The 14641-nt window shown below is 39.3% G+C and overlaps 1 protein-coding gene across 2 annotated transcripts in view; it reads left to right on the forward strand.

Moving 5' to 3' along the window:
• wdr48b (WD repeat domain 48b) overlaps window positions 1-14641 on the forward strand; it is a 96758-nt gene that overhangs the window by 59868 nt on the left and 22249 nt on the right. For both annotated transcript variants that reach the window (XM_048615230.1, XM_048615236.1), the window contains exons 11-13: window positions 5643-5740; window positions 10363-10470; window positions 13423-13519. In XM_048615230.1, the coding sequence (XP_048471187.1) occupies window positions 5643-5740; window positions 10363-10470; window positions 13423-13519 (303 nt within the window). The remainder of the gene's footprint in view (window positions 1-5642; window positions 5741-10362; window positions 10471-13422; window positions 13520-14641) is intronic.

Below are 14641 nucleotides of genomic sequence, written 5' to 3' on the forward strand. Positions count from 1 at the left end.
GAAACGTCAGCCTCTCTGCTCCTATGATGCTGCTTGGCCTGCTGTGTTCATCCAACCCCTTGTCTGGGTAAAATAATTATATATTTATTGTGAACTATGTCCAGCTGTAGTCACAGTGCAAACTAATGTTTGATTGCATGTCAACAGGTAGAAAATAAACTAAATCGTGAACTGTTTTGGAGAAAACGAGAACAGTTTTTGATGTACCTTGTGTGAAAACAGATGGTATCTAATCTCTATAGCAGTAGTGTTAATTGTTTTAAAAATCTGAAAAGCTAAATCTTGCGCTCATGTCAATCAGACCATGACTTGAGGTCATTTAAACTTCTGCCTTGGGTATTCTGCAGACCTGCTTTGTTGTGCCTGTGGGCTCCATGTTAAGTTGAGATTCAGTACTATGCAACAGTGGAAGAGTAAGAGATGGTGTGGTTAGAGGACTACTTGAACGTTGTGCAGTAAATAATGGGGCAGCTTGAAGTTCAATGTTTCATTACAGTACTGGTTTGACTTTTGCTTATGTGGCCTCCACAGCTGTGCATTACAATTGAAATCTCATTTTTCTGTTTGGTGATTTGATGGATTAGGTCTGTGTTCAGCCAACCTATGGTGTATTATGTTGCATTGTTTTCAAGAATTGAGCACTTTGGGTTTACCAACACCAGATAAGGTGTAGCAGTTCGAGAAGGCAAGTAGCTACCACTTTCTGAAAAGCAGGTTAGGATGTGCAGCAAGTGCTCTGCTTTTGCAAGTGGCGCTGACATCCATGGAAGAATTTTAAAAAGTAACATTTAAAGACTTCATTTGTTTTTTAAAGTTGACATTTTGACAAAACAATCTCTTGCACAGCAGTTAAATTCTAATAAGATTAGCATTTCCTTAGTCTGTCCAAAGTTCCACTCACTCAGTGCCCACATATTTGTTTCCATCATGGTTTGCTGCATAGTAATTGGAGAAACAACTTCGGTCTACTGATGCATAGCCATTAGAAATGCTGAAATGCTAAACTTGGCTGTAGCATTCCCTTCAGTGACATCAAGATCAATTCTGTTATTGTGGTTGTCTCAGCTGAATTCAGCCATCTCAAAACTAGAATTATCTAAATTAGTACAACTGAACTACTCCAATGAATAAATTCAGCAAGCCAGAAGTAGAATTCTGTCAGTGCATGATAAACAGAACTGCTGAACAATTTTTTTAAAGTAGCTTGAAATAACTTACAATGAGCAGTCAAATGAGTAACAAACTGCTGTAGACATGTTTTCTGTTTTTTTTTTAAAAGACCTAGTTGAAGCACTGTAGTGCAATGCTGTTTTTGTTTTATTAAGAACAAAGCTGTACATATCTGGGGAAATTGGAGAAAGTAGGGATTTCCCTGAAACCTATTCAAAAAAGAAAGGTGGCTTAATCCAACTTTGATAAGAATTTATTAAAGGTACACGAATAGGCACGGAATAGAAAGATACAGACTGTGTTAGAGGCAAAAGGTTTGTAGTTTAGAAAGGTGTTGTTGATGCAGGCTTGATGGCCCAAAGGGCCTGTACTTGTTTAGTACTGTTCTTTGTATTTTTCAGTCTCTGTAGTGATGATATCAAGTGTATCATCTTCAATAATTGAACTTTACTTGGCTTTTAATGAAGCAAAATCATGTTTGCTGTTTATCTCAATGATTCAGTGTGCCGGTCACTCCTATGCTGTCCTCACTCTGTTCCCCACCTACATTGTTTCAAAGAAAATGCCCACTACAGGGTTTGCCTGTTTTGAAAATGTCATAGTCAATGCTCTCAAACAGAAAGTTATCCTGACCTCGTAAAACTTGGAGAATTTGTTTTTTTGGGGGCTTCCTCCGGCAATCTTTCCATTTGTTTTCACAACAGAGAGGCAGCTTCCATATGTAGGCATAGTCATTTATAAACCAAAGCCAGCATCCTTGCAGTTGCCAAAAGTGGGACAGCTTGCCTGGGAACCCTAGTTTTTATCACACTCCAAATCAATTGGAATCTCTATCATTTTCTGCTACCGCTCCAAAAGACTGTAAATATTGCATTGTTAGACCTTTGTGATTAGGAAACTTTTAGATTTATGTACTGATTTGATATTATGCAGAGACAGAAAGAGACAAGATTATCTATGGTAGAAGTAGTTAAGAATGTCAACTAACTGAAAAGTGAACCAAAGCAGAGAACTTGTATTAATGTCTGCGTGCCAAAAGAAGTAATTCATGTCGCTAGTTTTCAGGTGAACTTTGCAATGAATCTTCCTATGTAACCCATTCAATGATATTTAGCCGTAACTAATTCTAAAATTTTTACAAAAGCATTGCTTATTCTCCACCAAACAAAGCATCAAGGCACCAAACAATAACCAACTTGTACTTGTAACATGTTTTGACATATTAAAATGTCACAAATCAATCTACAAGAGAAAGGTTTGACATGGTGATGTGCAACGTAATATTAGGATAGAAAAGTGTGGTAAAAGAAGTACATTTTAAGGAACATCTTAGAGGTTTACCTTCCTACCTGAAGTGTAGAGGTTTCAGACCTGGGAAAGCACTGCCATCAATGATAGAATATTTAAGATGGCCTTGTATGAGAGGTCTCCATTGAGGGGGTATAGAGGTCTTAATGTTTAAAAACATTTGTATAGCACCTCCTAATGCAACAAGACATTCCAAAGTGCTTCACAGGAGCATTATAAAACAAAGTATGATACTGAGTTCCCAAGGGACATGTCAGGTTAGATGACTGCAGACATGGTCACAGTTGAGTTTTAATGTGCCTTACAGGAGAATGGTGAAGAAGCATGGGAGGGAGGGCCTAGCAACTGAAGGTACAGCAGCAATGATGGCGCAGTTCAAATTGGAAACATGCAAGAGGCCTGAATCTGAGGAGCATTGTTATCCTAGAGGGTTATGATGCTGGGGAGATTTGGAGGGGAGAAGCCATTTTGGGAACAAGAAAATTTTAAACAAAAACAGAAATTGCTGGAAAAGCACAGCAGCTCTGGCAGCATCTGTGGAGGGAAATCGGTGTTAAGGTTTCGGGTTGAGTGACCCTTCCTCAAAACAGTTCTCCACAGATGCTGCCAGGCCTGCTGAGCTTTTCCAGAAATTTGTTTTTGTTTATGATTTACAGCATCTGCAACTCTTTCGGTTTCTTTTAAGTGAAAATTTTAAAATCCAGTTACTACTTGATTAGGAAATGTAGATCAGTGAAGCCAGTTGTGATGCAGAAATGGGACTTCTTGCAAGTTAAGATGCAGGTAAATGATCTCAAGTTTGTAGAACAGTACAGCGCAGGAACAGGCCATTTGGTCCACTGCGTGGGAGACCAGTCAGGAGGATGTTGATTTACTTGATTGTAGAGTTAACAAAAACATGGATGTGGGTTTCAACAGGAGCTGAGCTGACATGGGGTTGGAGTCAAGCAGTGTTACGAAGAGATGGTGCCAGCAAGAAGCCAGGAGCTTTAGGAATTAAATGTGATACCAGGTGTTGTGGTGGCGGTGGCGGTCTGGAACCGGAGGCCTCAGAACGGATTTGAGGGGTTACTCAAATGGGAAAGAACGAAACCAGGGAGGAGTGTGAAAACAGGATTCATAATAGGAGGTATTATTGAACTAGGGGTCAATGTTAATGAACAGTGAAGTAAGGTAAATGTGACATGATGCAAGTCAGGACACAAGCAGCAGAGTTTTGGATTAGCAGGTATTCCTGCAGAATTGAAGCTGGAAGGTTGGATAGGAGAACATTAGAATAGAAACATCCAGAGGTTACAAACAAGTGATGAGAGTTTTAGCAGAAGATGAACTGAGGCAGGGTGAAGCCTGGTCATGTTATTGAGCTGGAAAGATACTACTTTTAAAGTGGATGTGGTCAGATATTAGTTTCTGGAACATATATGATAAAAGTTATGGACAGTTTTCTCAGTCTTGGACAATCCACTAGCACTTCCATCTGCTTGTTAATGTACCCTGCTGTCATATGTGTATGTACAGAATAGTAGGGGCATTCTTTAAAATTGTTGGTACTTAAACTTCTGCTATCAGCAGCAGCATCTCTTTCCATATAGTCCATATCTGCCCCCAAAAGCCTATTGAATATGTTTACAAGCTATAAAATTAACCCATCTTTTAGGCTCAGATTTGATATACCAGTGAACAGGATAAAGCTGGATGTTGGGTTTTATGCTAGAGTACTCCACCTGAAACATCTCCAAGCCAAACCTATAATTCTTGGTCAAAACAAGAAAAGAATTATTACTGTTTAAATCGGCAGCAGATATATCTTGCCGGTTTGCAACACTAAAAGTCCCGAGGGCAATTAGGAATTATTGTGTATACTGGCAATAGGTGCAACCAAGGCTTTCAGCATAGAAGTCAATGGTTATTTAAAAGGAAGAATGTGCAGGTTCATTGGGCCAGGTAGGAGAAGCTGCCGCAAGGCTGTAACAATTGCGATTCTGTGATGAGATGTGTGGATGATGGGAGAAAGAGATGCCTAATTTCTATCATGTTTTAATTAACTTCTAAGATCGGTTTCCAACAGAGCACATGCCCAAGGTTGTTATAATAACCATGTGTGCTGGAGAAACTCTAGGTTTGTCAGCATCTGTGGAGAGAGAGAAGCAGAGTTAATGTTTCGAGCCTGATGTGAAGTAGTCCTGAAGAAGTCATGTTGGACTTGACACAAAATAACTCTGATGTCTCCACAGATCCTTACCCAAGGATCATTGTCGTAGGTTATGGACTGTGTTGGAAAGCCAGCCATAGTTAACATGACTTCAATTGACAAATGGTGTTGCTGACATTTAGTGTAGCATGAGAGGATACTTACTTATTTGTTCAGCTTCCTTCCTGCCTTGATGTATATTTGATTTGGTTACATCCATTGTGCAGGCACGAGAGTTCTGGTATTTGAATTTGTCTTTTGTTGTAAAAAGTGTCCAACTGGTATTCAATTTTATCCTTGTGCGTAAATAAATAAAATACTTTATAATAGATTGTTGGCAGTTACAAACTAGTACAATTTTGCTCATCTTTGGCATTAGCTGTAGGATTTCTGCAGTTGACTGCAACATTCTGGAGTTAGACTTTGTGGCAGGCAGTTGATGAGAGAAGGACGGTCAATCTGTTCTAGCACCTATGGAAATGATATCCGAAGTATTGAGAAGAGATGAAAATTGAAAGCAAATTTTGTTTTTCAGAAAGGTCAATGTAAAATGTATTGATCAAGAATGCGACTAACAGGTGAAAAAGAGAGAAGTGGAAAATATTGAGAGAACAATTAAATTAAATAAGTTTAACAGCAGCAAAAGAGAATCAATACTGAACTAGTCAACTTACTTGTACCTACCTCCAGTCTAATGCCAAGATGTCTAATTTTGAAAAATGTCCACAACCCTCAACATGTTTTTGCCAATTTTACAACGTTACAATTACAAATTCGCAAATACAGGGGAAGACTTTTCTAAGTTTGCACAGAAAGACTTCAAGAAGGACTCATTTGGAGAATAAACAGTTGCATGATCTGTTGGGTCAAATGGTGGTTCTACCCTTTCATGATGAAGTTTTGTTTAAAAAAGAATTATGATCACACAAGTTAACCTTAGCAGTGAAGTATTGCTTCTCTCTATATCCTCCAGGGGGTGCCAGTATCATCCAGTGTCATATACTGAATGACAAGAGACACATAGTGACCAAAGATACAAACAACATTGTGGCATTCTGGGATGTACTGAAGGTGAGTCCAAATTTAAACTGGAGAGTTGCTCAGAGGGTGTTCATAACCTAATGTTTTTATCTGAAGAACAGATTACGAAATAATCTTCCTCCCTAATGAAGGAAATGGAAATGGTTTATAATAGGCTCTCATCAGCCTGATCTGCATTGCAACAGCACGACTTAATTCAGTGTTAGAATGGACATTAAAGTAATTCCTATGCTGCCTTAAAATTCATTTTATAATTTGGTAAAGGTTGGTGACTCACACTGTGAAACATGGCACGGACAAGTTACGTAAATGAACTGAGTGTAAAATGAGTTTAGCCACTCAAAAATAATCTATTTTCTGCTTGAGCTGTTCCCTGACACATTCTGCGCTCCAAACTTGTTAAGCTGGTTGTCTTTGAGTCACTAACATTTGCTGTTTGAACACAACCTGTCTTACAACCTGAATACTTCAGCTGTTTATATATTTTTTAAAAATCATAATTTGAGCTTTTACAGTTCCTTCTGCTTCGTGTCAGCAACTGATCTTTTGGACTAAAAGCCAAGCATTCCCCTGGGGAAAAAGAGGCAGCAGAATTAAATGATGTATTAATTTTAAGTGAATACAGGCTGGCGGCTTTTGTTGTTGCATGGCATGACTCATCTTGGAGTGATTCATATTAGTTTGGTTATGGCTGAAATGTCATAGTCACATAGCTTGGAAACAGACCCTTCAGTCCAACTAGTTTACGCCAACCATGTTCCCAAACTAAACTAGTCTTGCCTGCATTTGGCCCAAATCCCTCCAAACTTTTCCTGTTCATGTACTTACCTAAAAGTCTCTTAAATGCAGGAACTGTAGCTCCATCCACGACATGACATCCCCTGGCCGTTCATTCCAAACATGAACCACTGTGTGCAAAAAAAAAGTTGCCCCAATGTCCTTTTTTAAAACATTCTCCTCTCACCTTAAAATTATGTCCCCTAGTTTTGAACCCCCCCCACTCTGCCACATCAGTCTAGGGAAAAGGCACTTGATATTCACCTGTTCCATGCCCCTCATAATTTTATAAACCTCTATAAGGTCACCCACCCCTCGACCTCATATACTCCAGTGAAAAAAAGCCCCAGCCTATCCATCTTATTTTTGTGACTCGAACCCTCCATTCCTGGCAACATCCTGGTAAATATTTTCTGAACCCTCTCCAATTTACTAATGTCCTTCCAATAGCAAAGTGACCAGAATTGTACACAACTCTATAGATGAGGCCTCAACAATGTCCTGTGCAACCTTAACAAGGCTTCCCAACTCCTATACTCAAAGGTCTGAACAATAAAGGCAAGCGTGCTAAATGCCTTCTTAACCACCCTGTCTACCTGTGATGCAAATTACAAAGAATTATGTACCTGAACCCCCCTCGCTGTTCTACAACACTACCCAGGCCCTTAATTGTCTAAGTCCTACCCCTATTTGTTTTTCCAAAATGTGATACCTTGCATTTGCCCAAAGTCAGAAGTCACACGACACTAGGTTATAGTCCAACAGGTTTGTTTAAAATCACAAGCTTTCAGAAGATGTGGAGGTGCTGGTGTTGGACTGGGCTGCTCCTTCGTCAGCTGAAGTGACTACCCCAGTCCGACACCAGCACCTCCACATCTTTGTATTTATCCAAATTAAACTTCATCTGCCCCTCCTCAGCTGATAGACCTAATTGATCAAGATCTCTTTGTAATCTTGGATAACCTCCTTCACTGTGTCACTAATTTTGGTGTCATCCACAAACTTACCTTCCACAAACAAACCATGTCTTCTGTATTCTCATCCAAATATAAATGACAAACAAAAGTGGGCCCGGTACTAATCCCTGTAGAACACTATTGGTCACAGGCCTCCAGTCCCAAAAACAACCCTCTTCCACCACCCTCTGTCTTCTCCTGTCAAGCCAATTTTGTAAACAGTTGGCAAGCTCACCCTGAATCCCATGTGATCTAATTTTACTAATTAGTCTACCATGCATAACCTCATCAAAGGCCTTACTAAAGTCCATGTCAACAGCATTTACCACTCTGCCATCATCAATCCTTTTGGTTACTTCCTTAAAAAACTCAACCAAGTTTGAGACACAAATTCCCTCGCACAAAACTCTGCTGACTATCCCTAATCAGTCCTTGCCTCTCCAAATGCATCTAAATCCTATCTTTCAGAATCACTTCCAACAACTTACCCACCACTGGCAGGCTCAATGGGAATGTTCAGTTTTATTCTGCAGGAAAATGATTTGTACATTCCATACCACAATCTCAAGAGGTCTAATTTGCTATTTATGTATAAGCTGTTAGCACTAGCCCAGTATTACTCTACTGATTTAACAATGGTATGTCAAGTTCCAATGGAGCATAAACACTGACAGCAACCAGTTGGACCAAAGTCCCTGCTGGTGTTGCAAATTTTGTAACATGCACACCACCTCGTACTACTGAATATCTATATCAGTGCTAGGACCCTGCCTTGTTTTTTAAACACCAACTTGGGATCATTTTAGCAGGGGTAGGAAGAAGTAACAGACTCAGTGGCATAGTTTTAAAGAATATGCAGGGACAGAGTAACCTACGGTTTCATGCAAATAGATCTTTGAAGGTAACATTCTTTTTTTAAAAGTTAGACTATATGCATAGGAGCAGAAGTATCAGTCAACCATTTGCTTCATCGAGTCTACACCACCAGTCAATGAGATCATTGCTGATTTGATAATCCTCAACTCCACTTTCCTGCCTTATCCCTATAACCCTCAATTGCCTCACTGATTGATTGATTGTTTCATGGATGTGGGTGTTGCTGTCTAGGCCAACATTTGTTGTCCATCCTTGTGGGATTTTGGACTTGGAAAGATGTGAGTATCCTTGGCAGTGGAGGAAATTTACTAGAATGTTTGCAGGGATGAGGGGTCTTTGCTGCAAGGTTATTTTGGAGAAACTTGGGTTGCTCTACTTGAACCAAAGGAGATTGAGTTGATTTGGTGGAGGCATACAAGATGAGAGAACTTGGTAAGGTAGAAAAAGGAAAGTTCTTCCCATTATCTGATGATAAAAGCACTTGGAGAGACAGACTTGAGGTTTTAGGCGAGAGATGCTGAGAGAAACGAGGAAGATAATTTTTATGCAGTGAGTAGTAATGAGCCACTGCGTGTGAAAATGCGAATCATTGAGCATCTCAGCTTTCACCAAAGGAAATTGGATGAGTGCTTAAACTTGCAAGGCTACAGAGATAGGACAAAGGTAGTGGAAATGACTGAATTGCTTGGCAAAGAGCCAGCATAGATTCAGTGGGCCAAATGGCTTTCTTTAATGCCATTATGATTGTGCTGGACACCCTGAATGACACGGCTAATTTTCATTAAATTCATTATTTATAGAATAAAAATACATAGACACACACGCACACAGATATATATGCTGCTTGCATTTTCCCCTGACTTTAGTTGATCCTGAACAAATTCAATGCTTTTCCATTTTTACAACACAGTTAACAGATTGTAGTCCTCAAAGCAATGGCTGAAGATCCCGGAATCTCATGCAATACTTGATTGATTCAGTTCTCATGAACCCCCTGAGAGAAGTATTCCTTGACACTTCCCTACTTGACCCTAAATTGCAAGACTGACTGAGTTGCTAGGAGTGTGGTTGAAAGTCAACCACACTACTGTGGATCTGGAGTCCTAAGTAGGCCAGACCAGGTGATGACAGATATCCTTATCCTAAGAACATCAGTGAACCAAATGGGTTTTTAAACGGCAATTGGTAATGGTTGCCATTGTCATCGTTACTGGAACTGTCCCAAATTTATTGAATTTGGATTCCACTAGCCACTATGGTGTGAACCCATGTTTCTAACATTAACCAGAGCCTGTGGATTACTAATACAGGCGCATTACCAAGATACTACAGTCTTGCATTTCTTGCCATCAAATGATGATTAAAAACGCATTCCAGTCAGTTTATGAAATTACTTACTTTTATAAAGTGCCTTGTGTGACACCAATGAAAGGCTTTTTGAAGTGCTGTCACTGTTGTAATGTAAAATATTGCAGCATCCAACTCGCCCGCACAATTTCCATGGTGACCACTTAATTTTTTTAAATGTATTAACTGACGGACAAATACCAGTTGGACACAGGGGAGATAACTCTCCTGCTCCTCTTCAAGATAATGCCATGGGATATTTTATTCCCACTGAGAGCACAGGCAAGGCCTTTGTTTAACATCTGATCTGAAAGACAGTACCTCCAAATGTGTAGTACTCCACTTCAGTACTGCAATGGAGGGCCATTGTTGGTCCATAAGGTGCACACTGACAATTGGTTTCAGTTTCTTGATTAAAAACATTGTGTGAAACTGCTTCAATTTTGTGTAAATGACATTGCTGAATTTTGGGCAGTTACGTTCTACTCTCACACATCGAGACCCCAAGATCTGCCACTAATCCTCCAAAAGGAAAAAAAAATTAGTCGATATCTTGAGTGATTTGTGTCCAGAATTTAAATAAGAAGTGACAATGATTCCATACAGTGTATTGACCAGATTCCAATGACTGCAGTAACTGGTCCATTAAAATAGATATTAGAATATTGGAAATAAAACTGATAAATTCTCCTTCAGGCTTGCAAGGTGGAAGAGCTTGGGAAAGTAGAATTTGATGAAGAAATTAAGAAACGGTTCAAAATGGTTTATGTGCCAAACTGGTTCTCCGTGGACTTGAAAACAGGGGTAAGTTTGCTCTTCTGTTTTCTTTTTCCTAGTTGTTTCAGAATCCCACTATTTTTTCACATTGTGTGATGATGTTCTGCTGACAACACTGCATTTATTGACTTTCTTGAGTTGCCCTGCAAAGGGGTCAAGCCTTTTCTTGGAACTATCACGATTCCGGTCCTTCCACCATGGCAAACCTGGGATTTTGTGTCTTACGGTGAAGTAATTGCGTTACATGCCCAAGTTGATGTGGAGCAGTTTAGAATTGATCTTGGAAATGAAATAACTAAATGTTGGTGAATAAATTCTCAGACTGTGTGTTGTACAGACGTAACAAGGACAATTTGCTCAATATAATTGTTTGATAAGCTGCCTTAAGAGAACAGTCGTAGTCTAGTTTTAGCAGAACAGGGCAAACCAGTTTTTAATCAGCCCGTCTTCTGTTGAGAAATCTGTATCAATCTTTCTCGTAGTGAAAATTGGTCGTCTCCTCCATCTTACTTCACCTACAATGTACTCAGGATAATCATTTTCTGACTTGGCCTTTATGCATCTATAGAGAGAGGTTGACTATCTAACCTGCTATGAATTTCCACTATTTGTATATTTTTTCTTTCCTCATTTACGGAATGAGGGTGTCGCTAGCCAGGCAGCATTCATTGCCCATCCTTAATTGCCCAGCGGGCAGTTCAGAGTCAACCATGTTGCTGTGGGTCTGGAGTCAAATGTAGGCCAGACCAGGTAAGGATGGCAGTTTCCTTCCCTAAAGGGCATTAGTGAACCAGATGGATTTTTCTGACAATCGACAATGGGTTCATGGTCATCATTAGACTGTTAATTCCAGATATTTATTGAATTCAAATTCCACCATCTGCCTTGGCTTAATTCGAACGCGGGTCCTCAGAACATTATTTGGGTCTCTGGATTAACAGTCCAGCGATAATACCACTAGGCCATCGTCTCCCCTGATATCAGATTACCAGAATTTGGGATTGCTTCACCCATCACCCTCCTCCAAAGCTTCCTTTATGAAATTGGTGACAAAATAGGATAGCTTCTGGAAAATTGGTTTCTAAATTTATATCGGTTCAGATGCTGAAATGTGGGAACATTTAATGCGTGGTTTATGTTTGTAGGTGTGGGCCATTCTTGTACACATCCTGCCAGCGTAATATGTAGCTTCCATTCTACAATTGAAACAAGTAATCTGATAAGTGACAGACATTATCAAAAAAAAGTTTAGTAGTTAGACGTGGATGCTTCATTGCTGGAGAAGAATTTTTGAATGTCCTTGACTTTTAGAAATACTTTAATGTAAAACCACAAACTTGCGTTACCATGTTCCTGATGATTTTGAAGCCACTATTGTTTTATCCTTCAATGTTACATTCCTGTCATGATGGGTTCATTTTAAAGAATGTGAACTGATATTGCTTACTTTTAGGAGGGTGTAACAGTGGCAACTTATTTACAGTATGTGAATCCAAGAACATTGTACCAAAATGTGGTTTAACAAAACATTGTGTTTTTTTCAGTATGGCATTTTTTCTAAATCTGTCTTTGTGCCAATCTCCAGATCTGTGATAAAGCCTGATAGTTAATTTTCAGAATTTAATCTTTTCTATTGTTGCTTTTTTTTTCAGTTTCTTAGCTTTTTTTTTTCTAAAAATTCTGACTTTCCAGAAGAACCGATCATCTACATTTTCTGAAGTACACAATTGCCCTTTCAAGTGCTTTTTCATCAACTACATTGACAGACAGGACTGTAAATTATATCTCATACCCTGTCTTTTGAATTGTGATTTTCATATTAAAAAGAAAATCTGATTGTTTAGCAACCTGCAAAATACTGGGTTGTACTGGTCCCAGAACAGTTAAGTGAATTTGGGGATGATTGATTTCCCTGTTGTCTAATTGTTCAATGAAGCCCTTGCTGTACATTTTAAAGGAGGTAGGTTTAGAACAGTGATGTAGAGGGAGGTTAATATGTGGGAAGACAATGGAGGAAATGCTTGGCTGAGGACAAATTACGATATTGCAACTATCCATTTTATTGAAAGCAGTCAAATAGTTTACAGCTTGTCTGTAAACTAATTAAATATTCAGCAATGAAATATTGCTGCAACTTGGTATTTGAACTATATTACACAAGACAATGATCATTGGCCCTGTCATGACTTTGACTGTAGAAATAGGGCGACCAGATTTCCACCATCACAATCATGTAGAGTTGATTCTAGCCTCGTTGTTATACCTTGTCATTGCTGTTTCTGTCCTTTAACACTTGATTATTACACTTGAGTTGCTCCCTTAAGAATTGCAACTTTTCTAAAACTTAAGCTGACTCCTTGTTTAATCCCTATTTATTAGTTCTACTTCCAGACCCTTTGACACACCTTGCTAAAACCCAAGCTGCAAAAAAAACCCCTTCTGCAATGGTTCCGGGCTCAGCAATTTGCAGTATTCATCATGGCTTCCGCCAACGCTCTCGTCTCTATCCAACATCTTCAACTGTACCCCAGAAAAAAGTGGAACAGTGCAAGCTTAAGCATATCACTGGATTTTAAAGAACAAACTCTTTAAGTTATCTTGGAATTCAAACGATATTTGTTTTGGATGTGTCGGAGTTGCATTCAGTTTATTCAGTCAGTGTTTCTGTCAGAATTATATCCAGTGTAAATGTTGTTTTACCAGCGTGTTCCAGGTTCTTGGACTGTGACTTTCACACTGCTCCAAGATTAATGGTTATGGCGTCATTACTTTGAAGTTTATTGAGAAATAGCTTCGAATGGAGTACCAAGAAATCATGTAGCCAGGGAACATTATTAGTAAAAATACCTAGACAAGAGATAAAGAGCAAAGCTCAAGTGTGGTTATCAGTGCTGCTGTGATAGCTGTAAAGCTGTGCAGTTTTTCATCGCAGCAATTAGTTGTCTAAATTTGTGTTTGTGTTCTGTTTCTTTCTGGTAGATGTTGACAATTACTTTAGATGAGAGTGACTGTTTTGCTGCCTGGGTGTCAGCGAAGGACGCTGGATTTAGCAGCCCAGATGGATCCGACCCAAAACGTAAGTGGCTGATGGTAAGACTGAACCTAGGGTGGTGAACAATACCACTTCATCTTGAACCTTGACAGTCAGTATAAAAGCTGGCTTGGCTTACCGCAAAATGGACGTTGAAATGGTAAGCCAATTTGCAGAATGAAGTAGTATTGCAGAAAAACATCTATTAACTTAATAATGTGGCGCTCGTTCAATAATCGCAGCAATCTGCCTGAGGACAGTTCCTCGGCTCCTTTCTCCATACCTCACAATCCTGCAATTTCCTCTTCAGCTCCTAGCAGGAGCCTCCCAGTTTCGATTCCAATGAGCAATTTGACAAGGGAACAAAAGTACATGTTGTTAATTCCTAAATATTCATCTGGAAATGGATGTAGCTGGAGCCAGTTGGTCTTCCACAATCTTCAGTCCCTAAGTGCAGACTGCTGTTCTCTTCTATAGACCAGTTCCCTTCCCCAGTTAAAACCAGTTCTAAAATATGTACAGCAATTAACATTAGCTGCTTTTAATCATATTAGCTCATATCCACACTATATGACTCCATTTGCAGCATAAGTACTGTTGCATTGTTAATTTGTGTGCTGATGGTAACACCAATCCTCTTCCTTAACATAGCTCTACCTATAAGTAGTCATTTTCCCTCAGTGTTCTAATTTTGCCCCATCACCAAAAGTTTGCTGCTTCTGCCATTGGACATGCCTTGTAACCCTGAGCTGTGAACCTCTGCCTGAAGTGGCTCAGAAAAGGGCAGAGATAGCCTCACTCTTAGGTCTCAAATGATTTTGCTACCCTAATTCCAACAATATTAATTTCATAAAGTGGATAAATGTATTTTAGAGTTGTTCTTTAAAAGCTTGTTTGTTTGGTCCTACATTTTGTTTCATGTTTGCTCTTTGGAACTTAAAACTTGGAACTTAGTAGCACAAAACTGAAAAGATAAGCTCCTGTTGAGGCAGATTCTAGCTGTCCATGAGTTTTAATGTCCATTATTCGTCTCAGTCAAACATTGATTTGCTTCAGCAGCCTATGTCTCTGCTGTTACTGGTTAGATGGATAAGTAATCAAAAAGTGTCATTGAGCTTTGAAGTTTTTTTTCCATAACCATATATATGCGCTTTCACTTTGTGTCTC

The sequence above is a fragment of the Rhincodon typus genome, chromosome 2 (assembly GCF_021869965.1).
Source record: "Rhincodon typus isolate 14 chromosome 2, sRhiTyp1.1, whole genome shotgun sequence".
In the NCBI taxonomy this organism is placed as follows: domain Eukaryota; kingdom Metazoa; phylum Chordata; class Chondrichthyes; order Orectolobiformes; family Rhincodontidae; genus Rhincodon; species Rhincodon typus.